Source organism: Schistocerca serialis, chromosome 6, assembly GCF_023864345.2.
Source record: "Schistocerca serialis cubense isolate TAMUIC-IGC-003099 chromosome 6, iqSchSeri2.2, whole genome shotgun sequence".
NCBI lineage: Eukaryota > Metazoa > Arthropoda > Insecta > Orthoptera > Acrididae > Schistocerca > Schistocerca serialis.
Genome location: NC_064643.1, coordinates 495280491 through 495300870, shown reverse-complemented (window position 1 = coordinate 495300870; position 20380 = coordinate 495280491). Strand labels below are relative to the sequence as shown.

The window sequence follows — 20380 nt, the reverse complement described above, 5'->3', positions numbered from 1 at the left end:
TCTAAAGGGATTTCTACAGATGTGTTCCAAAGGACAGAAAATCATAGGAAGCCACAGAAACTGAAAAGATACACCTGTAGAGATAAAAGTTGGCGCATCATTACTGTGAATGTATTATTAGGTAAGAGGGGATGGTTACAAACACAAAGATTAGGATAAAGCCCCAGACCACAGAAAGCACTGATTCTGGCGGTGTTCAGGTCTCCAACAACAAATGTTTTAATCTTCACTATGCAATTAGGGAGGAAATAATAAACACAGTAGAAGTAACTGGGAAATGTGTGGAGATTTTAGTAATGATTTTATCTCAGATGGCTCTGATTAAGTGTACATAGAGTAGCTGGTGTCCAGTTGGATTGCTCTCCACAGTAAAATTTCCGGTGAAAATAGAGGAATGCAGTACAACAGCAGTTGATAATTTGTTTAAAAATCCAACTGTATTTCATGAAGTAGATGTGATGCCCATAGCAAATGATTTATCTGACCAGGTGAGTCATATGGAAGCAATAAAGATGCTCCAAAAATCAGGTTTAAATAAGAAGGGAAACATACTATTACTGATGTGTAACCTTGTGATTGGCTATGGTGTGATACTCTCCATAATCGATCTGTCACCTGCATACATGTGTGTCAGCAGTACCTTCCAAATAATTTTTGGTTGCCTTTCTTGAGACTAACTGCTGTAGCGGGTTTGCTATGTAGTGCCACTAAACCAATCTGTGTGGCTTCTTCTCTGCTGCAGCTGGGCCGAGTGCTGAAAGAGAATCCTGATCTATTTAAAATCCTGATCTATTTAAGCTACTGTAATGATATAATCAGATTGGTGTTAACTCTTCTGTATTGTAATAGCAGCATTTCCACTGCAAAATTTCTTTTAAATTGGTGGGTGAACTGGAGCAATCATAATTTTTGGCTCACAATAGGTCATGATGTCCATATGTTCTGCTTTGGCATTCGATAGTGAAGAGACAGAATGACTGTTCTCAATTATGATCTTCAACTGTTTGGTCTTTTACTTTCTTGCTAGCCCACCATTTTTTCTGAGACTTCCAAGGCACCTTCAGGCATGGTGCCAAACCACAAGCAAGCCTCCCCAGCAGTGGAGATGTGCAATTGCCATTGTGCTTTGTCGATTTCTGGAGGTGGTGGCTTTTGCTCTTGAGCTGCACATACGGAAACCAAAATGCTCATAGTGGGATGTTCCATACTTAACAATTACATAAACTATGTTTTCAGTTTCCAGGATCATCTTTCATTGGCCTAAGAGGATAAAAGTGCAACATGATATTCTGTAGAATCCTATGTTACACCGCATTACACACAATCATTAATGCATGTACATCTAAATCAACAGGCTGGCTTATTACATTGTTCAGTGATAAGTAACAGTGTGAACAAAGGGAAGAAATTTTCCTAGGTCACAGAGTAGATGAGAAATTTATTTCTTTGCTAAAAATACCCCTGCAGTGCCATAAATGCAGTTTTCCTTCAAAAAGAGTCAGAAATAATTACAGTGGAAACTGAGGAAAAGGATGGCTCACATCTGGAATCAGAATATCTTGTATCAGGAAGAGAGAACTTCATTTTATCCAGACAGCTAGCTGTAATCAATAATTAAAGGAGCATTGCAAGCAGTGTCCCAAAAACCTTTGCTGTGATGCTGAAAAGACAAAATCATGTATTGTTCAGGGAATATTTAAAATTTTAAGAACAAACTTAATGCCATTTGGAGTATTATTTGGCATAAAAAGAATAAACTTGATAAGGCAAATGATACTCAATTCCTTGAGGACACTAGTAGTTAGGGAGCTGATAATAAATTCAAATCATTGGCTTCTACAGCCAATGAATTCTTCCTAAATGTAGCTGGACACAGTGTGACACAATAAAGACCATTGAAAGCTGATGCATTAGACATACTTTAACATAATTCACCACCAGACATCAGATTTGACAAATAATATGCTACAGAGATAAAAAAAACTCATTAAGTCACTAAAATACTGTAATTACTATTGTACAACCAAAGCACTAAAATATTTTGCTGACTTGGTAGTGTCCCCTCTGGAGTTATGTTTGTAACAATTCTGTGAGGGAGGATGGATGTTTAGAAAGGCTGAAGAACACAGTAGTAATACTCATTTATAAAAATGGAGCTATGCAAATAATCTGTAGTTTTAGACCTACCTCCATCTCCTTTCTTTTCTAGAAAATTTTATAAAATGGCTTTTCTACCAAGAAAGTAATTCATGATATCACAAACTCAGCCATGGTAGAGATAAGTAAGATAAGTTACCCTGTTGGCATTTTCTGTAATCTTGCCAAGCCCTTTGACTGTGTAGGTCATAAAATTCTACTAGAGAAACTAAATGCTTTTCCTTGAGTGATAGAATCATGTGGTAACAGTAGGAAAAAGAGGGCCACATTAACAAATGATACAACAGGAATAAAAATAACTTCAAAGTGAAGAAATGTAGAAAATCTGTCCCACATGTTTCAGCGCTTGATTCACACCTGTTTTTGATCTATGTAAATGATCTATCTGGAACATTGGAGCACTCTTTGAAAATGGTATTTTTGACTAGGAAGGAAGGTACAAAAGAAGTGGAGCATAAGCTCAGATTGAGGAAGGATCGTAAAGGGAAGTGGCCATGCCCTTTCAAGGAAACCATTGCAACATTTGCTTTAAGTGGTTTAGGGAAACAGGGAAATTCTACATCTTGATGGACAGATGGTGATTTACATGACCACTCTCCCTCATACAAGCCGAGTGTTTTATCATTGACAAGACATCTCACATCTTTGTTATAATTGCCACATTCTATGTATACCCTTCACTAGGCCTCTTAATTATGATCATGTAGTTGAATTACAGCACTGGAAGACTGTTTGATGCAACAATTCCTCTTAGTGCTTTCATCCACTAGTCTTGCAACAAATTGTGCTTTGTGCATTCTTCTTTGTTCAACAACCATGTAATAAAAATTTATACCACCTTCTATGTGGAAAGCTGTAACTTGTTGATCTGGTTGTCTGGTTTTTATGGTCTCATATCACATCAATGTTTTGTATCATGGTACTGCTATTTATGGGTCAAATTGACATTTGTTAAAGAACATACACTACACTGTGGGGTGTATTTTTCCTTCTTTGTGAGATTTGTGGTGGATCTTATACCGGCACTAGTGGGTAGTTGTATCCTGGCCAATGTAACATGGCAATATTTTGCCGACTCCAATACACCATCAGGTGAAAGTAGTAGTACCTTTATCCCCTCTTCTCAGAGAGTAATTTTTTGGTGGTCCTGATCCTTCTGTGCCACTTCCCTGTCAATCCACCGGCAGTGAAGATTCCTGAAATGCTTCCACAAGTTCTCTCTACTGTTCTGCTAAATAAATAGCCACACTTCTCACAAACAGTGGTATATTTTGCCCAACATTTTCACTATTACTTTTCACAACACAACTAACAATTGCTAATGTAATACCACTCTCTTCAGTACATTAAAATGTCTGTATATGCATACTATAGGACCTGAAAGAAAAACCAGAAAAATAACTACCACTCTCCAATTGTTAATTACACCCTTGTTGGTATGTCATTTACTCCATGGCTCTCAGCTTCAGGCACTTCTTGCACCATGGCACAAATCACTCCCAGACGACTAGTGGTTTTAATACCATTTTTACTGGTCCCCTTCTCTCCAGCTCCATCACTGCCCCACACTCATTGCATACAAGAAAGGAAAACACACAGTTTCCCTTTCCTACTACATTAATCCTTATTGAATTTACTCACAAGCATCTCTTGTCAGTGGCTTTCCAATGGTGTGATGGGATATTTACAAATATCCTGAAACACTACAACTGCAGCACAAAAGCTCTTTCAATTTCTTCACATTTATTGAAAAACAGTCCTGATTTTATAATGATAAGGTATTTAACAGTCAGGAATCTCAATATTTGTACCAGATCATGAATCTTCATACATCAGCAAACAATTTCAGATTTCATTTGTGGCAGTTTAGAGCATAGTTACATGGATGTGGTGCATATACACTGAAGCTCCAAAGAAACTGGCATAGGCATGCATATTCAATTACAGAGATGTGTAAACAGGCAGAATGCAGTGCTGTGGTTGGCAATGCCAATATAAGACAATAATTGTCTGGCGTAGTTGTTAGATCAGTTACTGCTGCTACAATGGCAGGTTATCAAGATTTAAGTGATCCTGAATGTGGTGTTATAGTTGGTGCATGAGTGATGGAACACAACATCTCCAAAGTAGTGATGAAGTGGGGATTTTCCCGTATGACCATCTCACAAGTGTACCATGAATACCAGGAATCCAGTAAAACATCAAATCTCTGACATTGCTGTGGCCAGAAAAAGATCCTGCAAAAATGAGACCAGTGATGACTGAAGAGAATCATTCAACATGACAAAAATATAGCCCTTCCATAAGCTGCTTCAGATTTCAATGCTGAGGCATTCACCGAAACATAATTGATATGGGCTTTCAGAGCTGAAGGCCCGCTTGTGCACCCTTGATGACTCCATGACACAAAGCTTTACGCCTTGCCTGGGCCCATCAACACTGACATTGGACTGTTGATGACTGGTCAGACAAGTCTTGTTTCAAATTGTATTGAGCTGGATGGACCTATACGGGTATGGAGACAACTGCATGAATCCATGGACCATGCATGTCAGCAGGGTATTGTTCAAGCTGGTGGAGGCTCTGTAATGGTGCTGGGCATGTGCAGTTGGAATGATATGAGACCCCCTGGTATGTCTAGATATGACTCTGACATGTGATGCACAAGTAAGCTTTCCATCTGATCACCTGCATCCATTAATGTCCATTGTGCATTATGATGACTTGGGAAATTCCACCCGGACAATATGGCACCCCACACATACAAAATTGCTACAGAGTGGCTTCAGGAACACACTTCTGAGTTTAAACACTTCTGCTGACCACCGAACTCCCCAGATATGAACATTATTGAGCATATCTGGGATGCCTTGCAACATGATGTTCAGAAGAGATCTCCACCTGCACGTACTCTTACGGATTTATGGACAGCCGTGCAGGATTCATGGTAATAGTTCCTTACAGCACTGCTTCAGACATTAGTTAAGTCCATGTCACACTCTGTTGCAGCACTACTGCTTGCTGGTGGGGCCCTACATGATATTAGGCAGGTGTACCAGTTTCTTTGGGTCTTTGGTGTAGATACTACTTACACACATTGGTTCATAGTTACATAATGTTCACATAACATCTGATACATTTAGCCTAATTTTATGTCACTGTGAATCATAGTACTTTTCAGTTTGACTATTAGACTCTGACTGCCTCACTAACTAGCAGTACATTTTGATTGCTAGCAGTTGTGAGATGTTAACATGTGGACTGCTTAACATGGACTGACTAAGGCATCATCCAGCACAGCTATTTATAGATGTGCTTAAAACAATGTCCAGGTAGAAAAATCAACAACATTATTAAAAGTATAGATTGCTACTCACTGTAAAGATACACCGAGTTGCAGGCAGGCGCAACAAAAAGACTGGCCAAAAACTAAATGAGTAACAGTCTTTTTATTGTTCCTGTCTGCATCTTTATGGTGGGTAGCAATCTATACTTTTCATAATATTTTTGATATAGATTTGCTTATTAATAAAACTTCAAAACCTGTAATTGTGTTATTGATATTAACCTAAAAGGGTTCAACGTCAGTGGAAAGGAAATTATGATGAGCAAAGGTCTGTTTAACTAATTGTTGGATATTGGGAAGCTGTGTTGTGAATATTATGTACAATTCAAAGGAGATTCAAAGAACCTGTCAAAACTGGCTAAAAAATGAAATTTTCTGGTACAAATAATTAGTCAACTAACAAGTTTTCCTAGTGAAAGTAAGCATTTTAGTAATTAGAAATGTCAGGGTTACAAAACTATGGGACTGAATTTTGAAAATAATCAGCTGTTAAGAATGGAACATTCTGGAAAACAAAAAAATTACAATTACTGATAATTTTTTAAACATTAAGTTGTAGGAGAAAAGCAAATATTTACTAGGAAGAGAGGGATGAGGGCTTTTAACTAAGGTACATCATTTTAGTCAGAACGATCTATTATTTCACTGCAAATTCCATCTCTGTGTGTTCTTGAAGCACCTTGAAATTACATAAATCTCTTTTTGTTTATTCTTTCCAGGTAATTTAACTAAGGGTTATGGTTAGTGATTGAGATATTATATCTTGAACAATTAATACTGATTAAATAAGTCCTGAATAAGAAATTAACTGTTTTGTGTAATTGTCATATATGATTTCTTTTTGTAGGGTAACTGCAGCTGTACATGTCCATTTCCACAAAATGTAAAAACCCACAGCATATAACACTAATAATATTTTTTGATATGCATATAATAGAGGGAAAGATTCCATGTGGGAAAAATACATCTAAAAACAAAGATGATGAGACTTAACAAACAAAAGTGCTGGCAGGTCGATAGACACACAAACAAACACAAACATACACACAAAATTCAAGCTTTTGCAACAAATGGTTGCTTCATCAGGAAAGAGGGAAGGAGAGGGAAAGACGAAAGGATGTGGGTTTTAAGGGAGAGGGTAAGGAGTCATTCCAATCCCGGGAGCGGAAAAACTTACCTTAGGGGGAAAAAAGGACAGGCATACACTCGCACACACACACATATCCATCCGCACATACACAGACACAAGCAGACATTTGTAAAGGCAAAGAGTTTGGGCAGAGATGTCAGTCGGGGCGGAAGTACAGAGGCAAAGATGTTGTTGAAAGACAGGTGAGGTATGAGCGGCGGCAACTTGAAATTAGTGGAGGTTGAGGCCTGGCGGATAACGAGAAGAGAGGATATACTGAAGGGCAAGTTCCCATCTCCGGAGTTCTGACAGGTTGGTGTTAGTGGGAAGTATCCAGATAACCCGGACGGTATAACACTGTGCCAAGATGTGCTGGCCGTGCACCAAGGCATGTTTAGCCACAGGGTGATCCTCATTACCAACAAACACTGTCTGCCTGGGTCCATTCATGCGAATGGATGGTTTGTTGCTGGTCATTCCCACATAGAAAGCTTCACAGTGTAGGCAGGTCAGTAGGTAAATCACGTGGGTGCTTTCACACGTGGCTCTGCCTTTGATCGTGTACACCTTCTGGGTTACAGGGCTGGAGTAGATGGTGGTGGGAGGGTGCATTGGACAGGTTTTACACCGGGGCCGGTTACAAGGGTAGGAGCCAGAGGGTAAGGAAGGTGGTTTGGGGATTTCATAGGGATGAACTAAGAGGTTACGAAGGTTAGGTGGACGGCGGAAAGACACTCTTGGTGGCGTGGGCAGGATTTCATGAAGGATGGATCTCATTTCAGGGCAGGATTTGAGGAAGTCGTATCCCTGCTGGAGAGCCACATTCAGAGTCTGATCCAGTCCTGGAAAGTATCCTGTCACAAGTGGGGCACTTTTGTGGTTCTTCTGTGGGAGGTTCTGGGTTTGAAGGGACGAGGAAGTGGCTCTGGTTATTTGCTTCTGTACCAGGTCGGGAGGGTAGTTCCGGGATGTGAAAGCTGTTTTCAGGTTGTTGGTGTAATGGTTTAGGGATTCCGGGCTGGAGCAGATTCGTTTGCCACGAAGACCTAGGCTGTAGGGAAGGGACCGTTTGATGTGGAATGGGTGGCAGCTGTCATAATTGAGGTACTGTTACTTGTTGGTGGGTTTGATGTGGATCGACATGTGAAGCTGGCCATTGGACAGATGGAGGTCAATGTCAAGGAAAGTGGCATGGGATTTGGAGTAGGACCAGGTGAATCTGATGGAACCAAAGGAGTTGAGGTTGGAGAGGAAATTCTGGAGTTCTTCTTCACTGTGAGTCCAGATCATGAAGATGTCATCAATAAATCTGTACCACACACACATATCCATCCGCACATACACAGACACAAGCAGACATTTTGCTTGTGTCTGTGTATGTGCAGATGGATATGTGTGTGTGTGTGTGCGAGTGTATACCTGTCCTTTTCCCCCCCTAAGGTAAGTCTTTCCGCTCCCGGGATTGGAATGACTCCTTACCCTCTCCCTTAAAACCCACATCCTTTCGTCTTTCCCTCTCCTTCCCTCTTTCCTGATGAAGCAACCGTTAGTTGTGAAAGCTTGAATTTTGTGTGTATGTTTGTGTTTGTTTGTTTGTCTATTGACCTGCCAGCGCTTTTGTTTGGTAAGTCTCATCATCTTTGTTTTTAGATATAATAATATTTTATTGTTTACAACCATTAGATGAAATTATAATTCTCCAAAACTAGTTGTCAACAATGAATAATTATTCTTCTAATAATTTCCGGGTATGCAGCCGGATCCCGTCGACATTCTGCCACGATATTTCGGCCCAGAGACATCCGGCCATCATCAGGTGAGTACACAACTACTGAAGAGCCCAGGTGCAGTCGCGGTATTTATGCCGAATCTCACGCCTGTGAAATGTACTGGCATCCTACAGCGCATGCGTCAGGTGTTGACATGCGCAGCATAGCCGAGTTGTACGTGCTGCCCTCGGTGGTGGAAATAAAGGTTCATCTAGTCATTGAGTATCGAATGACACTGTTGATTCCGCTGTGATTGTATAATTTTAATAACAGGATTCCAATTTTTATCCAGCTGAAAGCCGTTGTCTCGATTTATAAGATTATTGGCAAGACGTATTTCCACTGATTCCTTGATTACGGAATCCCAAAAACCGGAAACCGGGGATAAAATTTTTGTTACATTGTATTCCATTGAATGTCCCAAAGAAATACAGTGCTCTGTTACTGCCGATTTTGACGGTTGCCGCAGACGGGTGTATCTTTCATGTTCTATACATCGTTCATGGACAGTTCTTGTCGTCTGGCCAATATATGCAGCACCACATTCACAGGGAATTTTGTAGACGCCTGCCTTCTTCAGTTGTAAATCGTCTTTAACGGATCCAACCAGGGCCCGGTTCTTTGCTGGTGGACGGAAGATAACCTTGATTTTATTTTTCTTCAGTAATCGGCCTATTTTCGACGACACATTCCCGGCGTATGGAAGGAACGCAGTTGATTTAAAGTCATCATCTGCGTCCTCAGTGCGTTGCTTCTTGTTATGATAGTTGCGCATGGCCTTCCTTATTTGGCGAGAAGTGTAGCCATTCTCTTTGAAAACCTTCTCCAAGTGTTCTAATTCTGCGTGGAGGTTTTCATCATCTGATATTATATGCGCTCGATGTATTAAGGTACTGAGAACACCGGCTGTTTGTGCTGGGTGATGGCAGCTTGACGCCTGGAGATACAGATCTGTGTGAGTCGCTTTCCTGTACACAGAATGTCCTAATGACCCATCATTTTTACGGCGTACTAGCACGTCTAGAAATGGTAAAGTGCCCTCTTTTTCAATCTCCATCGTAAATTTGATGTTCTCATGTAATGAGTTTAAGTGATGAAGGAATTTCTCCAGTTCCTGTCTGCCATGAGGCCATACAGCAAAAGTATCATCTACGTACCGCCAGAAGACCGTAGGCTTTAAAACAGCAGACTCAAGTGCTTTCTCCTCAAAGTCCTCCATAAAGAGATTAGCTACCACAGGCGACAAAGGGCTCCCCATGGCGACGCCGTCTGTTTGTTCAAAGAATTCGTCATTGAATAAAAAGTACGTTGAGGAGAGTATATGTTCAAACAAGGCCGTCATTTCTGCACTGAATAAGTTACCAATAAGATGTAATGATTCCATTAAAGGCACTTTGGTAAAAAGTGAGACCACATCAAAGCTGACTAATAAAAAGATGTTCTTCCCTTAGTTGGGACTGGATTGACGGCGTATCCTGGGCCAAGGCAGACTGGGCTCACAGGGACAGTACGAACAGACAAAGTGCGAAGTTTAGCCAACTCGTAACACGAAAACCGCAAGAAGCTATCTCTGGACGATCCGTGGTGAACCTCACGGAGAAATCTTTTGACGATGCGACGATGTCAGTGCTTGCGAAAGGTTTAAACTTCGCTCCTACACCTGCCTCACTGCCTTTAACGGATTTCATCAGTTCCATTGAGGAAGCCATTAGACGTCTCCCTGTGGATTCTGCAGACGAAATTCGACGTGAATCTTGCTGAACGTTGTTGAAATGTGCGCCACAATGGAGTAACATCTCGCCAGCTGAAAGAGCTGCTCTCCGCAGCCTGAGAGAAGATACTAGCACAGTCGTACTGCCTGCGGATAAGGGTAACGCCACAGTTCTTCTGACAAGAGAAGCCTACAACGAGAAGATATATTGTCAGTTAAATGATTCTACGTACCGTAGAATTGAAAAGGATCCAACAAGCCGAATATCAAGGAAAACGACTACCCTTTTGAACGACTGTTCTCTACCTGAAGAAGTTATCAAGAGATTGAGACCACACAATGCAGTACCACCAAGACTCTACGGTCTTCCGAAGATACACAAGGATGGTGCCCCACTACGATTAATAGTGAGTAATATTGGTGCTGCGACCTATTCTACAGCAAAATATCTGGCCTCATTACTAAAGCCGTATGTGGGTAAGTGTTGCCACCATATACGTAATTCCGAGGATTTTGTCAGTCGCTTGAAGGAAGTTAAGCTTAGCAGCTCGGATTTATTAGTCAGCTTTGATGTGGTCTCACTTTTTACCAAAGTGCCTTTAATGGAATCATTACATCTTATTGGTAACTTATTCAGTGCAGAAATGACGGCCTTGTTTGAACATATACTCTCCTCAACGTACTTTTTATTCAATGACGAATTCTTTGAACAAACAGACGGCGTCGCCATGGGGAGCCCTTTGTCGCCTGTGGTAGCTAATCTCTTTATGGAGGACTTTGAGGAGAAAGCACTTGAGTCTGCTGTTTTAAAGCCTACGGTCTTCTGGCGGTACGTAGATGATACTTTTGCTGTATGGCCTCATGGCAGACAGGAACTGGAGAAATTCCTTCATCACTTAAACTCATTACATGAGAACATCAAATTTACGATGGAGATTGAAAAAGAGGGCACTTTACCATTTCTAGACGTGCTAGTACGCCGTAAAAATGATGGGTCATTAGGACATTCTGTGTACAGGAAAGCGACTCACACAGATCTGTATCTCCAGGCGTCAAGCTGCCATCACCCAGCACAAACAGCCAGTGTTCTCAGTACCTTAATACATCGAGCGCATATAATATCGGATGATGAAAACCTCCACGCAGAATTAGAACACTTGGAGAAGGTTTTCAAAGAGAATGGCTACACTTCTCGCCAAATAAGGAAGGCCATGCGCAACTATCATAACAAGAAGCAATGCACTGAGGATGCAGATGATGACTTTAAATCAACTGCGTTCCTTCCATACGCCGGGAATGTGTCGTCGAAAATAGGCCGATTACTGAAGAAAAATAAAATCAAGGTTATCTTCCGTCCACCAGCAAAGAACCGGGCCCTGGTTGGATCCGTTAAAGACGATTTACAACTGAAGAAGGCAGGCGTCTACAAAATTCCCTGTGAATGTGGCGCTGCATATATTGGCCAGACGACAAGAACTGTCCATGAACGATGTATAGAACATGAAAGATACACCCGTCTGCGGCAACCATCAAAATCGGCAGTAGCAGAGCACTGTATTTCTTTGGGACATTCAATGGAATACAATGTAACAAAAATTTTATCCCCGGTTTCCGGTTTTTGGGATTCCGTAATCAAGGAATCAGTGGAAATACGTCTTGCCAATAATCTTATAAATCGAGACAATGGCTTTCAGCTGGATAAAAATTGGAATCCTGTTATTAAAATTATACAATCACAGCGGAATCGACAGTGTCATTCGATACTCAATGACTAGATGAACCTTTATATCCACCACTGAGGGCAGCACGTACAACTCGGCTATGCTGCGCATGTCAACACCTGACGCATGCGCTGTAGGATGCCAGTACATTTCACAGGCGCGAGATTCGGCATAAATACCGCGACTGCACCTGGGCTCTTCAGTAGTTGTGTACTCACCTGATGATGGCCGGACGTCTCTGGGCCGAAATATCGTGGCAGAATGTCGACGGGATCCGGCTGCATACCCGGAAATTATTAGAAGAAGAAATACGCCGGGAAAATTTCAGAAGTCACAATGAATAATTAGTTCAACAACCATTGCAGTTTTCTTCATTTTGTGCAAAAGTCTTGTATGAATTCTCTACAAACCATGATCAACTGAAAGAAAAAAAAATATATAGCTTTCAGGAATGGTACAAGAACAAGTGGATAGTTCCACCTTTCTGTGTTTGTTGGTACATTACAACTATTTTTAATGGTGTAATACTTACAGCATTTGTTTCCATTTCCTTATTTATCATATTTTTCCAGCCTTGAAGAGGTGGGAAGAAGAAATAAATAAAGTGAATTTTTACTTTGAAGAGGTTTCCAACAAAAGACAGTGTATTAGTTTTATGGTAATGCAAGAAATGGAAATAGAAAACCCCTCTCCAGCCAATGTGAAACTCTATGATTATTATCACCCAGAAATGACTATATCTAAAGTAAGTATTTATGAACAGTGTATCAAGTAACAGTTTTATTTCCAAGTGAGTAAATAAATTTCACACCTTTTGAATTGACTTGACTGTAGGAACATGTTGAAAAATTGCAAATATTACTCTGACTCTCCCTTTTCTAGTGTGTATGTTCTACAATATATTTTTCTTTGCAGGTAATTAAGCTTTTTTTAGATAGTAGCACATCTTCTGTCATAATAACATTGCAACTAAAGGTGTTAGCCTTTTCACTGAAGTTTAACACATTAAGTTGTTGTGGTCAAAAGTTTAGCATCCAGCCTCTAACACATTAGCCCATTTGTAGCTAATGGTTCAGTCCTCAAATGCCCTCAATCTAAGCATTACACTTACTGATAACTCCTATAGAGAGAAGATGTAGACTAGAGGATAGAATACACCTTTAGTTTTTAGTTAGTACAGTCAGTCCACCACTTGGTTTTCGTATTGATCATTGCGAAGTGTTATAGGTGAAATGTGAGCTACAAAAGAACCAATTGGAACTGAAATGTCAGTTATAAAATTCCATTTGGAGTTCATCAGAGTGTTGTATGTGGGGTTTGATGAAGATGCATCATGTAATATTGTAATGTGTTCCAAAAAGACCACAGCATCCAGAAAAATGTTACCAACTTCAAGTAAACTTAACCCTTTGTTTCCTGACATAAGAAAAAATTTACTTTTTAACATTTTCTTTGCAGAATTTATGCTATTGTGGCCTCAAATGACAGTAGGATGTTTTGTAAAATTTTATTTTATTTTCCACAACTTTTTTCTCACCTGGTACTCAGAAGTGCCATCAGACTCCATGGACAGAATCACAACATTCACAGAAAAATGCTCAAATTTTTGTAACTTGTACTTTATTCCACATAAATATTAAATATTTTTACATTAGAAAATTAATTTACAGAAATATGATATTTCTGAATTTTTTTTAAAATTTCGCATAAATTTATTCTAGAGCAACTTCACAATACATAGTAACTTAGCTATACATTTTTGACAGTATATACATATCACATATTTAGTGATACCTCATGAAATTGTAGGAAACAGTTCTTTTTCTCATTGCAGCACAAATACACTTTACATGTACTACATTGTGAATGTGGTCTCGACTGAATTTTATTTTTCGCACACATTTCGCATCGTCCTCTTTTACAACCGAACACTACAAAATGGTTTCCTCGGTTGCCAAGACGTACATCCTTCAGAAGAGCAAAGTTACCCTTCCTTCTCTTTGGGAGAGTTATTTCATCTTTACAAGAGTTTCTCTTCTTGAGATTTGGCACTTGCTGTTCATTCATTAGCCCTAGTGCCACAACACGCCTGAATTCCAGCAGTGGCAGTGCCCCATGTAAGTCACTGAAAATGGCGTAAGCATTGACAAAAGCAGTTTCTATTGCTCCCCAGAAGAGACGGTGCCACCATTTCTTTGATCGCTTGTCAAGACCAGAAGTTGAACGTAATCTGTCTGCATGATCCACACCACCCATGTTTTTATTGTAATCACATACAATAACTGGACATGGTATAGTCATACTAGTTCCATCTTTCTGTTTTCTTGTCACTACGCTCTGTTCAGTGCCATGAAAGTTTGACGCAAAATACTCTACTTTATTTTCCTTCCATTGAAATACTGTTAGGTCTAAAGATGACTCTCTGTGATTGGATTTAGACATTTTTCTTTAGGTAAATTCCTTGGCAAACCTTTCCTGTTTGTTCTAATTGTTCCACAGGCAAATGTATTTACCGATTTCTGTGTGAGAAAAAGTGGACAGAACAACTAGTGAGAAGTAACGCATTGTTGCTACAATAAAGTGTTCGCACAACCTGACGGTACTAATAAGTCCGCCTTATATTTTCCACTTTATGTCATTCACTTGTAACGTAATGGTTCAAACTATTATAAAAAAACAAAGAAGGTAAGTATGTACAATGGAAAACTCAACGGAAGTTTCAATAAATTGCGCACAAATTCAGGCAACTCCATGGAAACAAGCACATACAATCTTCTGTTTTCACAGCAGCGCGCGAAAAACAATTTCAAGCTCTGACCGCCAGAGAGGTCTATGTATTGCACAATAACATCTATGAAACAGTAGAGCAGAGTTACTGTTACGTACCGACAGGCTCTCAGATCACGAAACTGCACCATGAGAAAATAATGAGAGTCAAAACTTACTGGTACTTTTAAGTAGCGTCAGGCAACAAAGGGTTAAGTTGAGTGTCCTAATGTCTCCAAAACTGTGTTCCATGATTTATGTGTATTTCTCATATATTTCCCTTTTATTCATAAATGATCCATAGCTTTTTAAAATCTTTACTTATGGTCACTACTTTATTTCCCTCTGTAAAAATGGTGGATACTGTTCATTTAAAAATACAATAAATCTACAAAAATACCTGTATTCATGAATGGAGTGAGAGAAAAATGACTGCTTAAATGCTGGTACCTGAAACTTGGAAAGTGGGCTTTTGCAGGATAGTTCACTGTGTTGTAGCATCTGTCAGTTGAAGCTTCTCAGGATTTTGGCACTGCTCTCCCATGGGTCAAATGAATCTGTGATTTCCTCACTGCCGTTCTTTTGATAAATTCATTATTCACTGTTAGTCATATTAAGTATGGTGAATAGTGAATAGTGTTTTATTCGTCTCATAACATACAATTTCTAATCATATCATTAGTGTACAGGAGACACGTCAAAAAATGGATAACACAACTTAGGGCTAATTGGTACAAAGAATTTTAGCATTAATTAAAACTTTTATTTTTCTTTCCTCCCTTTTGTGAAGGACAGCTAAATTTACACACAAGACTATATGTAAATTTATCCTGCTCAAATGTTCAGTTCATCCTTCATGAACTCCTCAACAGTGTAGTAGCAGCGCTTGACAAGTATATCATATAGCTTTGTTTTCAGTGTCTCTAGGTTCATACTCAGAACATTCTTTCCTTTTAGCTTGTTATGAATTTTCATTGCCATATACTGAGGAGACTGCGCATATAGGTTTAAGCGATGAGTGGGAAGCATAAAATTGTCTTTGTTTCTCATGTTATATGCGTGATTGAAACAGTTTTTCTTGAGTAACTCTAAATTGCTATGTAGAAAGATGATAATATCATAGATGTATAAGGAAGGAACTGTTAATAACTGTTGTTTTTCAAATAGTGGGCGACATGATGTCCTTGGATGGGCAGTACACATGTTCCTTATTATTCTTTTCTGTAACTTTAGTATGCGCAATATATTGCTTGAATTTCCCCCAAAAATAATACCATACCTTACAACTTATCGAAAGTAGCTGTGGTACGCAATTTTCCTTGTATTCATGTCTGTTGCATCAGCTAATATTTGCATAGCAAATGCAAAGCTACATAATTTGTTTAACAGGTAGTCAACATGTTTATTCCAATTTAAATTTTTATCTAGGTTTAAACCTAAAAGCTTCACAGAATCTACATCTTCTACATCCTGATTGTTATGAGTTATTTTAATTTCTTGGGGCTTTGACTGTTCTGGTCCGAACTGGACCATGTGGGTTTTGGGGATGTTCAATTTTAATCCATTCAGTTGGAACTATGTTTCTAGTTTGTTCATTGTGTTTATTATGTAGAGAGGGATGTTTTCTGGCTCCTGGTTTTCAATTAATACAGATGTGTCATCTGCAAATAAAATCGATGGAGCATTTATATTGTTCGGTAAATCATTAACATAGAACAAGAACAAAATAGGTCCTAGAATCGAGCCTTGAGGGACACCTTGGGCTACTGTTTTCCATTTTGAATAGTAATTTTCTGCATTTGATGAGACAATCACTCGTTGTTTCCTATTTGATAAGTATGAAGTAAGCCAATTTAGAACATTACCCTTGATCCCATACTTGTCAAGCTTATAGATAAGCGGTGCATGATTTACAGGGTCAAAGGCTTTTGTGAGATCACAAAAGATTCCTGCAACTTTATTATGGTTGTCTAATGATGTGCTGATCTTGTCAATAAACTTGTTAATTGCATCAGTAGTACTTTTGCCACACTGGAAACCAAATTGGTTTTCCGTAATAATATCATATTTCTCCATAAAATTTCGAATCTGCATAGCAGCAGCATTTTCAAAGATTTTTGATAGGACTGGAAGGAGGGAGATGGGACGATAATTCCCCATATCCTCTCTTGACCCTTTTTTGAGCAACGGTTTTACTTCCGCATACTTCAGCACCTCTGGGAAGCTTCTTTGCTCAAAGGATTGGTTTATTATTTTAGACAGTGGGTATCCTATTATTTTACACACAAATTTAAGGACTTTTGCTTGTATTCCATCCCAACCTGCAGAATTTTGGTTTTTAGTTTTAATATAATTTTTTCTACATCTATTGTTAAACTGTTTTGAATTTTGTGAGGCATTCAGAATTATGATTTAGTCCAAAGGGACATACATTTTTCTCATAATCTGCAACATTAACCTCTGGTTTCACTACATTAATGAAGAACTCATTGAAGCATTCTGAAATTTGAGCCGGATTTACAATGATCTCGTCTTCAAGCTTAATTGTACTAATTCCATGTCTAGAGGCTTTGATACCTAATTCGTGTTTTACAACTGACCACACTGCCTTTGATTTATTCTCATGTTTTAAGATTAATTTATTATTTGTCATTTGCTTTGCTGCTTTGACAACTTTCTTAAATGTACTTTTGTATCATTTAACATATTCAATTTTTTTTATTATGTCTTAGTTCCTTATGTAGCTGCCTTTTCTTAGCACTGGAGATTTTTGTACCTTTAGTGATCCATTTTAATTTTGTCATTTTATTAAAATAAGTTTTTTGTGGAAACATTTCATTGAAAACACTTAGAAAATCCCTTAGAAATTCTTCAAAATTTGCCGTGCATGAAATATTTTTATCAAAGTGCCATTCTGTCTCCTTAAGCTTATCATGGAATAGAGTCAAAGTTTCTTGGTTGAAGATCCTTTTTACATAAGCTTTTTTGCATGGGACTTCTCTACCTGCTCTGGGTAGCTCAATGAATAATGCTGAATGATCAGAAATTCATAGATCTAGACAAAATTTATATCCATCTTCAAATACGTAATTCGTTAAAATATTGTCAATGCATGTAGCTGACTGAGCATTTTCTATTGTAGATTCAGAAAAAATTAATTTGAAGCCATATTTTTTTTTATTAAGTCTGTAAATTTTGATACCTCACATGTTTCATTCAACACATTGATGTTGAAATCAGCAGAAACCACAATTTTTTTCCTCTTTTCTTTACTGAGGCATTCTAACAAACTCTGAAATTTATGTAGGAAATGCTCAGTTGTCACCTTCCCTGGGATTCTATAAATTGGTATTATAACAACATTTAAGTCCTTTAACTCAACACAGCAACTTTCAAAAATACACTCTTCATTAAAACAATTGAAGTCACATCTTACATGGTAATCTAAATCAGAATGAATGAGTATGCATGAACCTCCCTGTGACTTATTTATCCTACAAAAGCTGGTAGCTACCTTGAAGTTTTCAATTTTATTTAAGATTTTTATGGTATCACTACTAAGCCAGTGTTCATTTAAACAAATTACTTTAACAGTTAGAAATTCAGATAAAAAAAATTGTAGCTCATCTAACTTAGAGCTTCTGTCACATGAGTATTCAGCACTTAAACCATTTATATTACAATGCATTATATAGTTACTACTAAGATCATCAATTTTATTTTTTAAAGACCTAATATTTAATAATGAGCCATCCTCACAAAAGGGTAGGTCTGGATTCTTCTGTAGCAGCCCATCACCTTGCTCACTTGGCTTGTACATTTCTTTGTCACTTTGATATTGTGTACTTACAACCATAGTTACATTATTGATGGCACTGGATCTGGATGGTGTTGAAGTGATTTCCCTGGTGCCAGCCATAAAAAATCACTGTTCCTCTCTGGAGCTTTCCTTGTTCTGGAAGACACACGTACAGCAGCTTGTTTGTCTTCTGGTATTTTTGGAGCTTGCAAAATTTGTGCTTCATTTCTTTTTGGCTTGAACCATTTCGTAATTTGAGTTTGTTTCCCAGCTTGAATGTTACTTTCTGGCCTATTGATGGCTATATTGATGGCTATATTGATGGCTATATTGTTCGCTGCATGAAAAGAACGCTTTGTTACTTGCGATCGATTTCCACTTGTCCTGGGTACTTTGTTGCACCGCGAAATACGAGTAAAAATTTTTTCCGTAAGTACCTCCTTTCCTAATGCATTCAAATGAAGACCGTGAACTGTATGGAGCCTTCGCTCCAAACTGTTTATGTCAGTAACATCTATATTTACAAAGTGAGTACATATTTCACTGAAACTCTTGTTTGCGGCATGAATTTCACTGTTTACACATGACCACCTCGGTAAATCGTGACGATGCGGGATATTTACAATGAGTACATTCGTGTGAGATAAATTATTGAGGCATTTTCTCAATTCTGTGCTAGCCTTGAACGACTCATTTCTATATATGTCATTTGATCCTCCCAGCAATACAATAAAGTCATCCTTACACAAACTAGTTACTTCAAGTAATTTTGTAAGGTTTTTCAGTTCACTTAATGGAGCCCCAGGCTTCACGAAACCGTTTGCCCTGTAATTGTATTTTTCCGTTAGCACTGCGGCAATTCCACGGCCGTGGCTATCGCCCGACACACATATTTTTCCGTATTTTACAATGTTAGCAGTCGGAAGTTCACTGTGCAACGGTTTGTTTACTTTTTGTGGTTCATTTCGTAACTTTTCGACTTCGGCTGGCGTGTTCATTGAATCTTCAGTAGTGAATACTCTCACAAGGTCGTTACACGTTCTAGTTTGACAGTTTTTATGCATTAAAGTTTCACTGTTTATACACATTGAAGTTTCACTGCTGCTTTGAGATTGTACTTTCTGAGTGCAGTTTTTATGCATTAAAGTTTCACTGTTTATACATACTGAAGTTTCACTGGTATTTTGGGCTTGTACTTTCCGAGTGCAGTTTTCTCCCGTCATTGTTTGCCACTTGTGTACAGAGGTCGAGTCTTCTTGCTTCTTCAGTAACTCACGTTTTTCTGCAAGAAGTTTCTGTATGTCCAGCTTTAAAGAACCGATTATCATTTGTAAACTGGATATTCGTTCGTTTAGCTTCGAGATCTCGTCCTTACAATTTACACACGTATTATTTTTACTACCGAAATTTACTTTTTCTCGCGGGGATACACGAATTACTTTTACACTCGCCACCATCTTGGAAATCAGTGTCTGTGGATCCCACACATTTAAACAGTATACTAGGAAGGGACATACAAGTGTTTTGTTAGTTACCTCCTTTTCAGACTAATTGCATTTTCCCAGTATCCCACCAATGAACTGAAATATACCACCTGTTTTATTTACGACTCAGCCTCCACAATCTTCCCATTTCATATACCCACAAGTCGTTAATCCAAGAACTTGAATGAGTTGATTGATTTCCGTTGTAACTTCTTGATATTGTAGTCATAGAATATTATGATTTTTCTGTGAAGTGCACAGTCCACATTTCTGAAGTTACTAGACCTTGCACCACTTTGAAATCTTATTAAGATTTTACTGAATGTACTCATATGTGCAGTGCAGCTTTTTCATTATAGATAACTGTGTTGTCTGCAAAAAGCCTAAAGTTAGTTATTAGTATTGTCTGAGCTTTGGTGATTCTTGACCGAGTGAGGTGGCGCAGTGGTTAGCACACTGGACTCGCATTCGGGAGGACGACGGTTCAATCCCGCATCT

At 38.7% G+C, this 20380-nt stretch overlaps 1 protein-coding gene across 2 annotated transcripts in view; it reads left to right on the top strand.

Annotated features, from left to right (window-relative positions):
- The window catches only part of LOC126484536 (murinoglobulin-1-like), a 291073-nt gene that overhangs the window by 198358 nt on the left and 72335 nt on the right, over positions 1 to 20380 (top strand). For both annotated transcript variants that reach the window (XM_050108083.1, XM_050108084.1), the window contains one exon: positions 12406 to 12578. In XM_050108083.1, coding sequence (XP_049964040.1) covers positions 12406 to 12578 — 173 coding nt within the window. The remainder of the gene's footprint in view (positions 1 to 12405; positions 12579 to 20380) is intronic.